This window comes from Natrix helvetica, assembly GCF_964273705.1.
Source record: "Natrix helvetica genome assembly, chromosome: 1".
Classification (NCBI taxonomy): domain Eukaryota; kingdom Metazoa; phylum Chordata; class Lepidosauria; order Squamata; family Natricidae; genus Natrix; species Natrix helvetica.
Window position 1 is genome coordinate 126,351,783 of NC_138548.1, and position 17,719 is coordinate 126,369,501.

General features: G+C 45.7%; 1 protein-coding gene across 1 annotated transcript in view; it reads right to left on the reverse strand.

The window, feature by feature from the left end:
• Positions 1-45: 45 nt before the first annotated feature.
• ANKZF1 (ankyrin repeat and zinc finger peptidyl tRNA hydrolase 1) overlaps positions 46-17,719 on the reverse strand; it is a 22,356-nt gene continuing 4,682 nt past the window's right edge. Inside the window, exons 7-18 of the mRNA XM_081939538.1 lie at positions 17,065-17,258; positions 16,053-16,168; positions 7,952-8,099; positions 7,032-7,254; positions 4,926-5,087; positions 3,517-3,675; positions 2,970-3,065; positions 2,433-2,685; positions 1,896-2,007; positions 1,456-1,623; positions 621-691; positions 46-539 (exon numbers count right to left, since the gene is read on the reverse strand). Coding sequence (XP_081795664.1) covers positions 419-539; positions 621-691; positions 1,456-1,623; positions 1,896-2,007; positions 2,433-2,685; positions 2,970-3,065; positions 3,517-3,675; positions 4,926-5,087; positions 7,032-7,254; positions 7,952-8,099; positions 16,053-16,168; positions 17,065-17,258 — 1,823 coding nt within the window. The 3' untranslated portion in view covers positions 46-418. The remainder of the gene's footprint in view (positions 540-620; positions 692-1,455; positions 1,624-1,895; positions 2,008-2,432; positions 2,686-2,969; positions 3,066-3,516; positions 3,676-4,925; positions 5,088-7,031; positions 7,255-7,951; positions 8,100-16,052; positions 16,169-17,064; positions 17,259-17,719) is intronic.

Sequence of the window (17,719 nt, forward strand, 5' to 3'; positions counted from 1 at the left end):
AAATAGCGTTAGGTTAAAAAAAAAACGGGCTCAAGGATTCTTCCATTTTTGTTATCTATGATCTTTGTTCGGTTATTCCTTAATATAACCAGCACAGCAAAAATGTATTACAATTCTTAACTTACAGAACTCCCAGTCGTCAGTTAATTCCAGTGAGGCAGGCCCTAAATATCTGGGAAGAGAAGTTGCTCTTTTTAACCAATTCCTAAATAATCTAGTTTAGAATTGAAAAAAACGACAGTCTTACAAAGAAGTTCATTTCTCAAATAACAAATAATTTTAGCTTCCTATGAAGTACTTGGAAACAATAATTTGTGACTTCCCTGCTATGCTTAATCTTTCACCATTCCAAAGTGACAACAGACAATAGGGGTGGGATTTCTGTTGTAGTCCCTTGATGCCAAAGCAAAATCTTCAGCTAGGATGGGGCAGTTGTCCCTCGTCGATGGGCTTGGAGACAATTTGTGGAGCAGAAGGAGAAGTCAAGATAATGGAAAGGAATGCAACCCAGGAGAGATTCCCCACAAAACCAACAGCGCCTACAGACACAAAAGATGAAAAATCATGTGGTTTTTTTTTAACACAGTATTTGTTAGGAAGTCCCCACCCTACCAAAATACCTGGTATTGGTCAAAGATGCACCAGAATCTTTTAATTGGGAAGCAAATCTCCTCTCAGCCATCAGAGCACGCTAGAATGAAAATAAACAATTAGGAAAAGATCACCATATAGAAAAAGAATGGGATTCATCTTTCTGTATGAAGTTCAACGCATAAACAGTCACAAAATGTTGATGAAAGAATTTGGACAACATGTCAAACTATGAAAGAACGTCCTACACCTCGAATCTATCAGAATCTATTGGATTTATAAGGCTACCCAACACAATATAACTAGGAGTAACACACAACATAAAAGCAATAAACTAAAAGAACTATATAACACTAATATACACAATTTATCAATATAAAATGGCAACTAAGCACAATAAAAAACAATCAAAAAGTAACTTGTGTATGGAAAAAGCCTCTCCTAGGGTGAGTGGGGTTTCAGAGCACGGAGGCAGCCGTCCAAAGGCATGCTTACAATATTAGCTTCCATAAGGTGGCAAGTTTTAAGAGAGGGAACTGGGGCATGCTCTCTCTATGGGAGTGTGTAGAGTAGGTGGGTGTTCTTTGGAGAAGGTAGTTCTGCAAGTTTACTACTACCAGGCAGTGTAGAGCTTTAAAAGTGATAAGCAGAACCCTGAATCCCATTGAATCTTCTTGGAAGGCAAAAGAACTTAGAGTAGCAATGTTATATAGGTGTAACAAGCTGTTGGGGGCAATATGCTGACTCTGTCATAGTGTAAAGCACTATGGGGTGCTATATAAGTCTAGGTGCTATTGCTATATTGCAGCGGAACATTTCAGTAAACACAAGAACGAAAACTGCTATCACTTTTTAAGCCCTGACCTTCTCACGATCACTGAGCAGGGCAAACCGCCTTTTCTCTTCCTGTTCTTGCTCCAGAAGTAATTGTGCTTCACGGTCTTCTCGTTCTCGCTGCTTCCGTAGGGCTTTCTGTGCTCGTCGGCGTTCTGCTTGTCTGGCTTCCATTTCTGCAGTTAGAGGGCCAGGCACCTGTGGTTATATTGTATATGTGAATCAAGTAGAACGAGGATATCCCAATTTAAAAAAAAGATCCTAAAGAAAACATTAATCATTTCCTGTGCACTGCTTGGAGAATCTAAGCATGGGTTAACTTTTGTCCATTTGCCTTGAGACTGAGTTAGCAAAGTGTTGGCCATGCCTCCTTCATTAATGAACAACCAATGGGTGGCACTTTAGCTGATGGATGTCAACTCCCATCATTCCTCCCTGACTAAGTTGGTAAAGACATTGTTTCCACTCACCTGAGCTCGGGTGTAGTCATATCTCTCTGGCTGTTCACCCATGAATCTACGGAATTCATTACGGGTTTGCTTGTTGGTAGACACACAGTATGGAGGCTGTTCTTTTCTGTCCCTGGAGTATAAAACAGTGGGTGCTTTATAAAACAAAAACCATAGAACACTTACAAGGAGGAGCACCTTCAAAATAATCATTGCTGAGACAAAAAGATGGGGAAACCTTTCCAGCTATGAAATAGGACAACTCTCTTCTAGTTTACTACTTGAGAGACTTAGACCTCCATGTAAATATGCCAAAACAATTTTGAATACCTTGGCTCTTGTAAAGTATTAATTCCTTATATTTATGAAAATTCTGGACCTATAATGACTGGAAGGGAAACTAAGACACTGGCGGAGATGCAACAGAAGAACTTAATTGTTGCTTATCTCAGTTGCTTATTGCTAAATTTGCAAGTGAGATCCCATGTAGAGACTAAATACAGTCTAAAACTGGGGATAACTCAGGCCTCAATATATCTGTCTCCTGATGAACATTACCTGATGGCAGGGTCAGCCCCACTCTCCAACAAGAGCCGCACAACTGCAGTTCTTCCTGCTGCTGCTGCCACATGCAAAACAGTCCAGCCACTCTCATCCAGGGGTGTGTTGAGCAACTGTTTTGTGAGTTTATCGCTGCACTCACTGTTATCAGTTGTATTATCAGCCATTCCCAGAAGATGCTGTAGGGCTCCAATGTCTCCCATTTTACATGCTGTAAATAAGGCATCTTGCACAGTTGTGCTGGGAGCATCTGGGAGGAAGCAAAAAGCGTATTCAGGTGCATTTGAGATTATTATTTGGAAAGATGAGATGATTGGGGTTTATGGAGCCGCCCATCCTATAAAAAGGGCTTCTGGGCAGCTAACACAATAAAAACATCAGTACAAAACAACATACAACAACCCACCCCCAATCCAAAAGCATCTAGCCACAGATCCAACCTGCCACTACAGAATCATAGTTACTTTAGAATAAAGGCCAAGATGGCCAGTTGGAAGACTATAATGTACATCCCACACATGCTCCCAAACTCACCTTGAGACTCTTGCTGTTCTTGGACCTCAGTTGACTCTGGTCCTCTACATACTGAGGTACTGGGTTCAACACTTCCTGAAGTCTCCGTGTTAGACTCTGTTTCAGAACACATAGTGGAAGATTCCCTGATTTTAATCAGTCCTCTTAAATCCTTGCCTAATATTTTAGCACCAGTAGGATTTAAAAACAGATGAGATTATACCTGAGATTTGCTAACCTGCAAATTCTAACTTTCCTCATCACTAGCCATGTTGGCTAGGAAATCAAGAACTGCAGTTCAGCAACATCTGAAGGCTACTATAGTATTTCCTACTATAGAAACCTCAGATGATGTTTCAAGACACCACCAACCTCTTAGCAGACTATTTGCCCAGAACCTATAGTTCGTTGGCTCCTTGTCTTGGTATGCAAGACTATAAATAAAGGAGGATCTGCCAAAAAAGTCAATCTAGTCCTATAGTCCTGCTTGCTATCCTTGAAGATCATTCCACAAAGCAATAAACCTAATAGGTATGCTAAAAGTAGGCTCATTATTTCAACGTCTTACTTGGCGGTATCTTGGGTTTCCTCCTCCTCTTTTTGCGATTCTGTTTTGGTGTCACCTCAAATTCACGTAAATCTAATAAATTTAGTGTCTCCTCCACCAGTTCCAGATTTTCTTCCCCTACTTCTTTGTCTTCTTCCTCCTCTATCTTTGCTACAGAGACTGTAAAAAAAAAAAAGCATAGCTCAGTCTTCTCATTTCCAGATGAAAATGGGGAGAGGGGGAAGAGAAAGAACTGGTAACATTTGTTGTTTCATATTATCCACCTGTGTGCTATCAGTTATTAGTAAAGTCTGCTATGATCACACCTTATACATTAGTAAACTCCGTGATGCCTGAAACATTTTCCTCCAGGGACTTCAAATTAAGCTACTAACCACTCTAGGCAAAATCCCCAATATTTATTTATTTAACAAATACATGGACTTAATAGCGGTTCAAATATTAATGTCCAGTCCACCCAGCCATTCAAGGACGGGGTGGTCTATGTTGAAAAAAATCAGACATTGGGCCAGTGTAAGCTCTTGATGGACATTTGGACACAATATAATGGATATTTTGTCGAGAGCACCAGTCACACAGGGATAGAGACAAGATCCCACTTAAACAATGAGTCTGGCAGACACCATATTGGGTATGGTTACTGTTCAGAGTTGATTAATGCTGGTGAGGAAGGTCAAAACCTTTAAGCCTGCCAATTGATACAGGAGGAAGATCAGCGTGCACAGGAAGAAGTGGGTTTCTCAAAATTTTGTTGCACTCCTTCACTAAGGCTTCCTGCCTTCGTAGAGCTGGCGGTGCAATGTGGCTCAAGAGCCCGCAAGTAGGAGTTAGATTTTATGCAACCGCTTATGATCCTCATTGTGTCATTTAGTCCAGCATCAATCTTGCTAGTATGGCAGCTATTAAGCCAAACGGGTGCAGTGTTCAGCTGTGGATATTTAACTTCAACACCTGTAATACAGGTAGCCCTTGACTTACGACCACAACTGAACCCAAATTTTCTGTTGTTAAGTGAGACATTTGTTAAGTGAATTTTGCCCCATTTTATGACCTTTCTTGCCTCATCTGTTAAGTGAATGACTGAAGTTGATAAGTTAGTAACCCAGTTGTTACGTGAATCTGGCTTCCTCATTGACTGCTTGTCAGAAGGTTGTCAAAGGGGGATCCCATGTCCTTGGGACACAGCGACGGTCATAAACATGAACCAATTGCCAAGCATCTGAATTTTGATCACGTGACCATGGGGAGGCTGCAAAGGTCGTGTGAAGAGTGGTCATAGGTCACTTTTTTCAGTGCAATTTTGAATGGTCGCTAAATGAACTGTTGTAAGCCGAGCACTACCTGTACTCTCTTCGTTCTGTATACACCAGAAGTCAGAAAGAAAGGATACAGAAGATACCTACACTGACCTGGAAGGGTGACAGAATAGGAATGATGTATTCCTTCAGTTTCAAAATGGCTGCCCTCCTCACTAGTGCCAGAAGGCTGTGTAGATGATTCATCCTTACGAGCTACTTTTTTCCAGGTTTTCTGAGGAGAACTAGTCAGATCTGCCACTGTTGTATTATTTCCTATTAAAAAAAAATCAGAATGTAATTTTAATTTACTTGTTTCTTTCCCCTGCTCAATGCTCAAATTGAGATTACACTTCCAAAAGCACCTCAATGGCATAGTTTTGGGCTAAATTTCTAAAACAGAATGGAAAACTTACAAGAGCAGGACAGAGCAGAACTCTGATATGCTAGGACAGTGGTGGGCAACCTTTTTTTTCAACTGAGCCAAATCTCGCCAAAACCACGATTGAAATTTATTTGGAGAGCCGCATTTTTAAAACCGAAAATACATAGGATGGTACACTGTTTTTAGTTTCAATAAGTTTTTATTGAGAATATTCTGCATGCAAGTATCCACATAGGTCGAGAGGATACAAATAACACAACTAATAAAACAAAAACTTTAGAACAATATTATTTATCGATAACGTTAAATTCCGTAAAATTTGCCTTACAATGTAGAGAAAATTACATCCTGACAATGACTGACAAAGTCACAACCACTAATGTGAACATTGGCCTTGCATTTCCTTGGATAGTTTGAGTAAGTCAGGTTTGTATGTTGTTGTTTTTCATTTCATCTCTCTCTCTCCCACTTTCTTTCTTTTTTTCTTTTTCTTTCTCTCTCTCTCTGGCTCTTTGACTCTCTCTCCCTCCCTCCCTCTCTGTCTCCCTCTGTCATTTTCTCTGAGTGTCTATCTGTCTGTCTCTCTCTCTCTGTATCTCTCTCTCTCTCCTCCTTCCCCCATCTCTGTCACTCTGTGTGTGTGTGTGTCTGTCTGTCTGTCTCTCACTCACTGTGTGTGTATGTGTGTGTGTGTGTGTCTGTCTCTCCCTCTGTCTCTCTCCCCTCCCTTCCTCTCTCTCTGTCACTCTGTGTATGTGGGTGTGTCTGTCTCTCACTCATTCACTTAATCACTCACTCTGTGTGTGTCTCTCTCTCTGTCTGTCTATCTTTCTCTCCCTCCCTCCCCCTCTCTGTCTGTGTGTGTGTGTGTGTGTGTCTGTCAGTCTCTCTGATTCCCTCCCTCACTCCCTCTCTCTGTTCCTCTGTCTGTCTGTCTGTCTGTCTCATTCACACACACACACACACACACACACACGGAACACTCAACAAGGTGACCACAGTGTGTGTGTGAATGAGACAGACAGACAGAGAGAGGAACAGAGAGAGGGAGGGAGGGAGGGAATCAGAGAGAGACTGACAGAGACGAATCAGAGACGTACTTTTAACTACCTGGCAGCGGCGTTTTGCCTTGGGGGGCTCCTCAGAACTTCCCAAGACTTTGGAGGGAAGTTTACAGCCCTCCCTCGGAACGCTTCGGAGGGAAGCTTCTGCAAAAGCCCGGGCGATTGACAACAAGTCTCCCAGGCTGTAATTTTCCGAGCTGTGCGCACGCGCCTGTTTTCCACGGTGTGGAGCAGCGGCGAGATTCTGCGCGGCGAGCGATGATTCCAGGGGCCATCCGGGAAGATGAGGAACGCGAGGGGGGACCCTGCCCCACCACTGATGGCCCCCGGAATCATCGCTCGCCGCGCAGAATCTCACCGCTACTCCACGCCGTGGAAAACAGGCGCGCGCGTACAGCTCGGCAAATTACAGCCTGGGAGACTTGTCACTCGCCCGGGCTTTTGAAGAAGCTTCCCTCCAAAGCCCGAGAGGAGGGAGGGGTCCGGGCGCCCGGCACACAGAAGAGCCGCATTAAAATGTGTAAAGAGCCACATTTGGCTCGCGAGCCGCGGCTTGCCGACCACTGTGCTAGGATAAGACTAAAAAAACTACTTGCAAATCTTTTAGGGTGCAGTTACAAGTATTTGGGTTGTGCTTAAGGGAATAAAGGAAGAAATCATTCCAGAGAAAGTTTAATTATTTGACTGGCACTGCATTACAGACCTAAAAAAATTATCTTTCAAGTGCTAAAAGTCAAGCCAAGAACAGAGAAAAATTAAATGACAGCTCACCATAGACCAGCAGACTACTTAAAGTCCCATGGACCCGTTCCACCTCACGGAAGGTGGCTCTTCGGGTGCTGAAAGGAATACGCCGGATACGTGGGTCACCTCGCAGAAGAGGACCATGCTTGCTGCTAAAGAAGAGAGCTTGGTTATTGTGTGGAGCACGAAGGAAGATGCACTCTGCTTCTTTTAAATAAGTTGTCCAGCTCGTTAGCAGCTCCTGAATCTCCTGCAGAAAAATATAATAAGAATAACTCATCCACAATATTCAATATTTGTGTGAGCCTGTTTAGCAGCAGGGTACTACAATAAGTCCTGGTTTGCAGCTTAAATGCAAAATGTGATTCGAGAGATCCAGGTATTTTCTTCTCCCACAGAACCTTTTTTAACATCAGAGAGGGAATTATAATGGTCTGTGACAATGATCTTGTAAGCAGGAGAAAGAGCCGTAACCTAGACAACAATTATGCAAGAGGGATCATAGCCCACAGGAAGAAAAAGGGGGTATGGGAGGGGTCTCAAAAGGGAACCTCCCTAGTTTTCTGGTAAGTTAGAGGGGAGAAAAGTACCTTCAGACCTGCAAGATTCTGTTACTGTAACTTTACAATAAAGCTAGAGCTAGTACTGATGGTTTGTGCTTCTGGCCTGGACTATCTCGAAAGGCTGACAGGAATGCAGACACAGTTCTAGCAGAAAGCATACTGATATTCAGAAACTGCAGAAAGATGAATACGTGTAGGTAAGTTATAATGATCCTTCATTACTTGGCTATGCACATTTCACTAATAGGAATCTAGACAGGCCCACAGATTATTTTTTTCTCCATGAAGGCCTGGGCAATGTCACTCTGAAATAAAGCCATACGAAGGATCCAAGACCTCTTGAAACCTCTCGCTTTGTGGGTTCCCTCTTGGCTGCAGACTTACTTTAAGGAGAGCAGTCTCATTGTAGCGCCGTAATGAGGCGCCAGCAGATTTTGGCATTGTCCCCTGAGCATCTCTCATTCCTTGGGCTGTACCTCGTCGAGCTCGTACCGTGTACCGATGGAAAGTTTTGTGTGCCAATATCTCATTCCTGGGAACAGAGAGAATATAAGCCTTCAGTCGAAGTAAATACTTAGTACCATTAAGAAACTACACAGTGAAATGAATTCAGGTTCTAGCTCGCAGATAGAGAGAGAGAGACAGACAGACAGACAGACAGATAGACAGAGACATATTCCTTTGTTACACAAATGTGTAAAATATCCAAATATACCATTCCCTCATTCATCAATTCTCTCCCTTATGTGAATTGCCATGACATCAACATCAGTACTAGCCTGGAAACTTATGCTATTTCCCCACATTTTATCAGAGACAGCCTGCAATGAAATAAAAGGCAGCTTAACAGAGGCACAGTGGCAGCTTCTCTATTACAGAAGCTTGGTAGATTCTGTCTTTTAATAATTTAATCCCTCTCTGCTAACATATACAAACATTTGTAACGTTTTCCTGAAGGAAATAGATACCATATAGTATCTTACATAAATTACAATTGTTGGATCTAAGCAAAAAAGGAATGAACTGTAACTCGGTGTTCCTGTATATATGTGTGGATGTATATATGTATATATCTATGTATGTGTATGTATGTGTATGTATGTGTATGTATGTGTATGTATGTGTGTATATATATATATATATATATATATATATATATATATATATATATATATATATATATATATATGATAGATAGATAGATAGATAGATAGATAGATAGATAGATAGATAGATAGATAGATAGATAGATAGATAGATAGATAGATAGATAGATAGATAGATAGATGATAGATAGATATATGCTGGTTTTGTTGTATTCGGGTCTTTTCCCGTGTAAGGTTGAGATTGTCTTTGCAACGTTTCGGCAGGATCACACCTGCCATCTGCCGAAACGTTGCAAAGACAATCTCAACCTTACACGGGAAAAGACCCGAATACAACAAAACCAGCATACCTACACTCGTGAAAATCTACGAAAACGACCGTTGACTTACCTGAACGGTCCTTCTATGTGCGCTGCGAGGGGAATCCAAGCATGGGTTAACTTTGTCCATTAGCCTAGAGACTGAGTTATGCAAATTAAATGACCACGCCTCCTCTGCCTGGAATACTCAGTTTTGCACGAAGGACAGCCGTTGGAGAAGTAAGTCAAAGTCAGTCACGACGGCAGTCGAAAGGTAACAATAAGTCACGTCCAATATAAGTCACGTCCAGAATACGAAGGTCAAAAGTCAAAAGTCACGAGAAGAGGACCCGGACCAGCCCAAACATCGGGCGGGATTGGATTCCCCTCGCAGCGCACATAGAAGGACCGTTCAGGTAAGTCAACGGTCGTTCTCCTGTGCGCTGCTTGGGGAATCCAAGCATGGGACATGCCAGAGCAGTTGACCTAAGGGCGGGAAGTAGGCTGGTCAGGACCCGCAGAGGAGGCGAGAACCTGTTGTAGCACACGCCGCCCAAAGGATGCTTCAGCCGAAGCGTAAGAGTCCACTTTGTAGTGCCGAATGAATGGGGACGGCGACGCCCAAGTGGCTGCTCTGCAAATATCCTCAACCGAAGCCTGAGTGGACCAGGCCGCTGTTGTCGCCGCGCTCCTGGTAGAGTGAGGAGTAATGCGTCTGGGAACCGGCCGGGATTGAGAGTCATAAGCTAGTGCGATGCAGGCCTTCAACCAACGTCCGATGGTATTGGGGGAAACTTTCTGCCCCATAGAAGAAGGCTGGAATGAGACGAAGAGTGCCTCTGTCCTGCGGAATGCAGCCGTGCGCTTCACATAGCGACGAAGGGTTCTCCGAACGTCCAGATGATGCCACTGTCGCTCCTGCGGATGAGAAGGATGCGGGCAAAAGTCTGGGAGAACAAGCTCCTGCGCCCTGTGAAACAAGGTATTGACTTTGGGCAGGAAAGATGGATCCAAACGGAGAACCACTCTGTTGGAATGGAAGATGCAAAGATCAGACCGAACTGAGAGAGCGGCCAGCTCCGAAACTCTCCGGGCAGAAGTAATGGCCACCAGGAATGCTGTTTTGAGCGTAAGTAGTCGCAAGCTGATGGAGCGGATGGGCTCAAAAGGCGAAGATGTAAGCGCCCTGAGTACCAACGGAAGATCCCAGGTAGGATAACGGTGGACAGTTGGAGGCCGGATGTTGGAGGCGCCCTTCAGAAAGGCCTTGACCCGTGCGTGTTGAGTTAGCGACCGGGCCCGACCACCACTAAGGACTGTGGACAGAGCGGCGACCTGGCGGCGTAGAGTGTTCGGTGCCAATCCCTTCTCTAGGCCCGATTGTAGAAAATCGAGAACCTGGGGAACAGATGCTCTGGTTGGAACGATGGTATTGCGACGGCACCACCTGCAAAAAGCCTGCCACGTGGCTTCGTAAATACGAGTAGTGGAAGGCCTGCGGGCCGCCTGAATGGTGTCGATGACAGCGCTGGAGAAATGAAGACTGGTCAGCTTAGCCCGCTCACGTGCCACACAGCTAACTGCAAGAGCTGAGGATTCGGATGAATGAGAGCCCCCTGGTTGAGCTGGATCTGGTTGTCCGGGATGCGCCAAGGGCGGTTGATGGACAGGTGGACGAGGTCGGCGTACCAGGGACGTCGAGGCCACATTGGCGCCACTAGGAGAACCTCCGCCTGTTCCGAAAGTATTTTCTGGATGACCAGAGGGAGAATCGGCAGTGGCGGAAAAGCGTACAGTAGGCCGGGTGGCCAGGGGCTGCGTAGAGCATCCGTGCCCTCCGCCCCCTGAGTTCGGAACCGGGTGTAATATCTGGCTGTCTGAGCATTGCAAGGCTGGACAAAAAGATCCACCTGCGGTGTGCCGAACCGGTGAGTTAGCTCCCGAAAGAGGGAGGGATGCAGCTGCCATTCCGCTTGGTCGACCGTCGCTCGGCTCAACCAATCCGCCTGCGTGTTGGAGTCGCCTGAAATGTGCTCCGCCTTCAATGACAGCAGTCTGGCTTCCGCCCAGTGGTGTAACTTCTCCGCCTCCAGCATCAGGGCCTTGGAACGGGTGCCCCCTTGACGATTCACGTGGGCCTTGGAGGCAACATTGTCCGTCAGAACTAGAATGTGGTTGTGTGACACAATGTCCCTGAACTCCAGAAGGGCCAACCGGATGGCTCGAAGTTCCAGCCAGTTGATGCTGTTGTTGATTTCCTGGCTGGACCATCGGCCCTGTGCCACCCGATCCAGTACATGGGCTCCCCACCCATACAGACTGGCATCTGTTGTCACCTGGATGCGATCCGGCTCCTTGAACGGGCTCCCCCTGAGGAGTTTGGAAGAAGCCCACCACCGGAGGGATCGGAGAGGCTTGGGTGGTAGACGCACCTTGATCTGGGTGTGGCTTGTGTGAGCTCTCTGGAAGGGTAGCAGGAACCACTGGAGAGGGCGAGAGTGGAATCGGGCCCAAGGAACCACATCGATGCACGATATCATCTTTCCGAGTAACTGGGAAAGAGTGGCCAAGGGGATGAGTCTTTGAGATGATATCCGACTCACCAGAGCGCAGATGCTCTGCCGTCTGTCCTGGGACAGGAACACTTCGCACGTCCTGGAGTTGATGATCGTGCCCAGGTGGAGCAACGACGTGGTTGGTCGTAGGTGGCTCTTGGTGAGGTTCAGGACAAAACCGTGGCGGCGCAGAGTGTCCATTGTGACTTCCAAGTCCCTCACCGCCTAAGCACGTGTTGAGGACAGGAGCAGGATGTCGTCTAGGTAACAGTTGACCCGGATGGGCACTGTGCGAAGCGAAGCTGCCACAACTGCGAGGAGCTTGGTAAACGTGCGAGGGGCCGATGATAGGCCAAAAGGCAGGGCCCGATATTGGAAATGACGGCCTGCATAGTGGAAGCGGAGAAACCTCCTGTGGGCCTGATGTATCGGAACATGGAGGTATGCTTCTTTTATGTCGACCGATGTCATCAGGTCGCCGCGGCGTATGGATGCTAAGATGCTTCTGAGAGACTGCATCTTGAATTTTTGATATTTTATGAAGAGATTGAGCCGCTTTAAATCCAGGATGGCCCGCCATCCTCCTGAGCTTTTGGGAACTAGGAATAATATTGAATAAAATCCTAGCCCCTCCTGCCCTTTTGGAACCTGCTCTATAGCCTCGATGGACAGGAGGTGTTGAATCTCTTCGTTCATTAGGCGCCGCTTTTCTTGGCACCTGGGTACCGGACAACGGATGAAGCGTCTTGGTGGGAGGGACAGAAACTCCAGAGTGAGGCCCTGCCTCACTACTTGAAGGGCCCAGGCGTCGGATGTGGTCTCCGCCCATTGATGAGCGTAGGCCAGAAGCCGAGCGCCTATGGCCCCCTCCCCCTGGGAGTCACCGGTACCTGCGAAAGGACTGGTTACCGCCCCCTCGAAAGGGCCGCCTAGACTGAGCCTGTGGTTGGGACTGCTGGCGACTCCTATCCCTAGAACCGAAGCGGTCCTGGCCCCTATCCTGAGCCTGATTGCCTCGGTTATATTGGGGAACGTAAGGAGTGGTGGTGAATCCCGAGTCCCCAGCCCTGAAGTTCTGGCGTCTATTATATGGTTGCTGTCTCCTATCATTGCGTCTGGTGGCAGAAGGAAGGACTTTACGTTTGTCCCTAGTCTCGATAAGAATAGGATCAAGAACGGAACCAAACAGAGCCTCACCCTTGAAGGGCGTGGAAGCTAAACGCCATTTAGAACGAATGTCTGCCTGCCAATGGCGAAGCCACAACAGGCGACGAGAGGCTACATTAGAAACTACGGCTCGGGAAGCGAACTTGGCCGCGTTAAGAGTGGCATCCGCAGAATATTCCAGAGCCGCCATCAATTTTGTGACATCCTGGTGAAGTCTCATGTCATCAGGGGCAAGCCTAGCTTGAAGTTGCCTGAGCCAGACCAAAGATGTACGATTAAAGAAGGATGCCGCAGAGGCGGCACGTAAGGCCCAGGCTGCTGCTTGATGTGTCCTACGTATGACCATTTCGGCCTTGCGGTCCTCAGCCTTCAATCCCTCAGAAATCTCCGAAGGAATGAGTGCAGGAGAGGCCAGGGCCGCAATGGGGGCATCCACAGAAGGAAATTGGAGAATCTTTTCCAATTCCGGAGTGGAGAGGTATAATTTTTTGTCCCCATTGCTAGGGGGGGCCACAGCAGTGGGCTGCGCCCACTGTTTCTGAATTACGTCGCTAAAGAGCTTGGGAAAAGGAATAGCTTCCTGTTCTGAAACCTGCTCTGCAAACAGGCGCTCCGTGGCATCCAATCCCACAGCGGTGCTATCCTGGGTGGTGGAACCGCCCATGTTAGTGGTAGCCTTGGCCTTATATAATAAAGACTTAAATAAGGTTGGGCGAAATAACCCTGAGGAGGGTTGGTCCACTGGAATGCCCTCATCATCGGATAATTCAATATCTAACACCTCACCTTCCTCCATCAGGGCCGATTCCTCACTATATTCAGAGGGAAAAGGTGAGGAGGGCTGGGCCTGGGAAGTGGAAGCCTCCCTAGGCGCTAACGAGGTCCTGGGAGTGTTGGATCTACGCTGTAACTCTGCATCCACCCCCCTCGAAATGGCATCAGATATCATTTGATAAAATTCTGGGTGAAGGCCCATTTCCTGTCCCTCCGGAGGCCTGAGGCCTGCAGCCGTGGGTGTGAAGGTTGCAGAAGGCCCAGCCCTGGGCTGGGCCGAAGCCACGCCCTGTGCTGGCAAAACCGGGAAAGATTGGCCTTCCAAGCCTCCCTCCTCGGCAGATGGGGCCTGTGGTAAGGCGAGGTCTGGAGACCAGCCTCGATTGCCAGGAGAAGCAGGGGGGGAATGTGGTGTGGAGCCCTGAGGGGTCAACACCGGAGGCGAGGGATTGGCCGCCCTGGGGGCCCTGGATGGTGCCCTGGTTCTGTCCCTGCGCCTTTGGGCCCTGTCCGGGGCTGCAGAGGAAGCCCGGGAAGCATGGGTGGAGGCCCTGGTTGCGGCCCTACCCACCCTGGGGGGAACATCAGCCTCGGATTCAGAGCGGGCCACATTGGTGGTGTTTACAATACCTCCAGAATTAGTGGATTCTGCCATACTAAATGCGAATAAAAGCGAAAAAGGCTCAATCTCCTCACAAAACACCTTAACGAAGGCAATTAGCAGTACTCAGAAGCAGCTGCAACGATGTATCTCTAGCCGAGCGAACCAGGCAAGTGCGAGAAATAGGAGAGAGCAGTTGACGTAACGTCAGTAATTGGGCGGGAAGGGAGGCCCCGCCTTCCTTCCCCTTTGCAAGAACGCGGCAAAACAGCAAGCCAAAATGGCGCCCGACATTTAAGCGGGAGATTCAAACTACTTCTGGGCTGCAGCGCTCCGAAACGAAAACGGAGCCAGTCCCAATCACCAGGCACGAAGGCAATGTCTTCGGGAGAAAGATCCCACTTCGCAAAGTGGATCGCTCCCGGGAAAAAAGCGGCGCGGAGCGGCGAACCAACCCCAGAGCGCAACGATGCGGCTAGAAAGGCGGCGAACCAGCCTCTAAATTAGCCGGGAGAGTCAACGGCATTTCCCCGCCGAGAGGAGCTTGCCGGCAAATCCACATGACGAGCGGCTCGGGCTGCTGCCGAATGCACGCCTCGTTATTTATCCCAAAGGCTTCAATCAAATCAAGTAAAATAAATGAAATTAAATTAAATCCAGGCTTAGAGGAGTCCAAACATGAAATTACCTTATCTATTAGTCTAGAGAGATTTGGAATTGCGTCTCTTCAGGCTGGACTGAGTTAAAAAACTGAGTATTCCAGGCAGAGGAGGCGTGGTCATTTAATTTGCATAACTCAGTCTCTAGGCTAATGGACAAAGTTAACCCATGCTTGGATTCCCCAAGCAGCGCACAGGAGAACAATATATATATATGTATATTTGTTTTCGTAGATTTTCACAGGTGTAGGTATGCTGGTTTTGTTGTATTCGGGTCTTTTCCCGTGTAAGGTTGTATCTTATCTTATACAGATATAAGATATATACTGCCCGGGTTCTAATCCCAGTAAGGGTATGGCTAGCTGATGAGAGCTAATTAGCTCGAAATAGATCTATCCTAGTCTCCCTTTATTTATTTATCAGTACAATTACAACACAAATATAAAAAGGCAACAGTAAAAATAAAAATATAGTTTTCTGCCTGCATGGTCTATGTGATAAGCCGAAGGACAGAAAGAGGGAGTAGTGACCTTCCTCCCATATATAGTCATACCAGGGGTTGTAACACAAATACATACCTATTTCCCTGGCTCAACTGATAAGGAAGAGAACCCGTGGCTTAGTGGTTAAGACTCCTGCCTAACATATATACAGCCCGGGTTCTAATCCCAGTAAGGGTATGGCTAGCTGATGAGAGCTAATTAGCTCGAAATAGATCTATCCTAGTCTCCCTTTATTTGTGTATACACACACACACACACACACAAACATTACATGTAGTATACATGTAGAATTCTCTTATTATCTAATCAAAATTTTAAAATGACTTCTGAAATCCTGGGTCACAGCGAGTGAAACTGGGTTTCATTTTAATTGATTTAATCCCCAAGAGGAATGGTATAAGAGTGATAATTACTTCAAGGATTGGGGGGGGGGGGGAAGGATTCCTCCATCCAGGGAGTATTCTCATATACTGTATGCTGCTTGCCTGAGGAATCTCCTTTCTTTTTATCACCCTTCTTGCTTCAAAAAAAGCTAAGCCAGTGTTCATAATATGCATATGGAGTACAGATTGGTCTGTCTGACTGTCTGTATCCATCCATCCATCCATCCATTTATTCCTCCGTCCATCCCCTCAATAAACTGTAGTACATGATTTATACCGGTAGAACAAGCCAAACAACCTAAGCAAAAATTAAACCAAGAATGCTTTAGTGTTAGGTATGCACAAGGCCATAGTGTCCTTCAGCCTTCTAACATCTGATTTACAGTGCAGAGAACACTCCCCCCCCTTCCCATAACAGCAAGACCCTCTATTTCTTACCCCTGAAAAACCGCTCCGGCAAAGTGTCCTCCACCCGCCATCAGGATAACCCAGGAGGTTCTGGGGTTCTGCCTCTGAAGGGAAGCCACTAGATTTGCAGGCTCTTCCAAACTGCCCTGGAGATACAGCAACCTCTTCAATTAGTGAAAGGTTAAACTAAGCAACACACACAGACATATACAAACACCTAAAAACTGACTGGGATCTTTAGGATATTCTTGGCCTGCAGAGAAATGTTAAGGTTTTTATGTACGATAAGGAAGTTCTGCATTTCCAAGCAACATAAATACAAAAGTAAAAAACAGTGATTTCAAAAAGATGTTCTTTTACACAGAAGAACATGGGAAGTTGGAAAATCACAACCATTCATCCCACAGAAAAAGACAATTCTTTCCTAGGAAACTAACCATGAGAAATCATTTCAGAGACGGAAAATTGCAAAGTGAGACAACATGGGACTTGCTTTTTTGCAACATAGCCAGAATGATTTTGAAAGGGCTATTTGGTTCCAAGTTTAAAACAAAACGTGTTTTTAATTCATAAACAGCCCTGTCAGAAATATGCTGGCAAGAAAAATCACAATAAAAAAACTAGTTGCCTCATTTTCCAACTGTTCACACTTATATCAGTGATGAAAAAGTAACATTTTTATTACATTTATTACCTTTACAGGTCTGTAAAGCAAAGAAAAGCTGAAGTTATGGTTTCACTGAGCGATCACTTTGCTTAATGATCAAGCTGCTAGTCCTAATCATGGCTGCTAAATTAGGACCACCTGTATTCTAATGTATTGGCCACTAGAACTGAAGAGCAAAATTAGGTGGAAAAAACAACAACAGTTAATAATACTGCAGCATACACTGGACTGCTTAAACCCTGGACTGGGTGTCCAATGTGTTTTGCAGCTGAAAAGCTAAAATGCTATATTTGCTAATGGGCAACTAGTGATTAAAAAAGGAAGAAGCTAGAATAAGACCAAGTCGGCTCTCAGCCATAATGTTTTCTGACATACCTTTGTAGTGTTTAGCAGTACACAGCGAAAGACCGAAATGAGTTGGGCTTCAGAGTTTTTGAACAGTATACGTTGAGACCGTGGATTGCAGTAGCCAATTCCTTTTCTTTCACCGTTCAGACAAGATTGTGATTCAGATTCACTATTTGACTCACAGTCACTGGAATCAGAACCAGAGATACTGGAGACATCATCTGCATACAAGGTAAGGGGGGGGGGGAGATAAACAAGCTAGAAATATCATCATTGGAAGTTTGTTTGTTCTTTTGCTCTCTCCAAAATCCAAAGAGCGTCTGCTAAAGAATTAATCCATAACGTTAATGCTAGAAGTTTTCCTCCTTAAGATTTCAGTTGGGTAAAAATGACTTTTTGAGCTAAAGCATTAAACATCCCTATTATCTAGGTAGAAGTTTCACTAAAATCAAATAAAAAGGATTCAAACACTACAATGATAATAGAACATTAGATAATCAAACTTGAGTAGCTAGGTTTAGGCATTTATTGAAAATAGTTTTCAATCGTAATAATTGATATAGTGTTTAAATATGTATACAGAGTTTGGTCTAGTGGTGAAGTCACCTAGCTAGAAACCAGGAGAGTTCTAGTCCCACTTTAGGCATGAAACCAGCTGGGTGACTATGTGTCAGTCACTCAA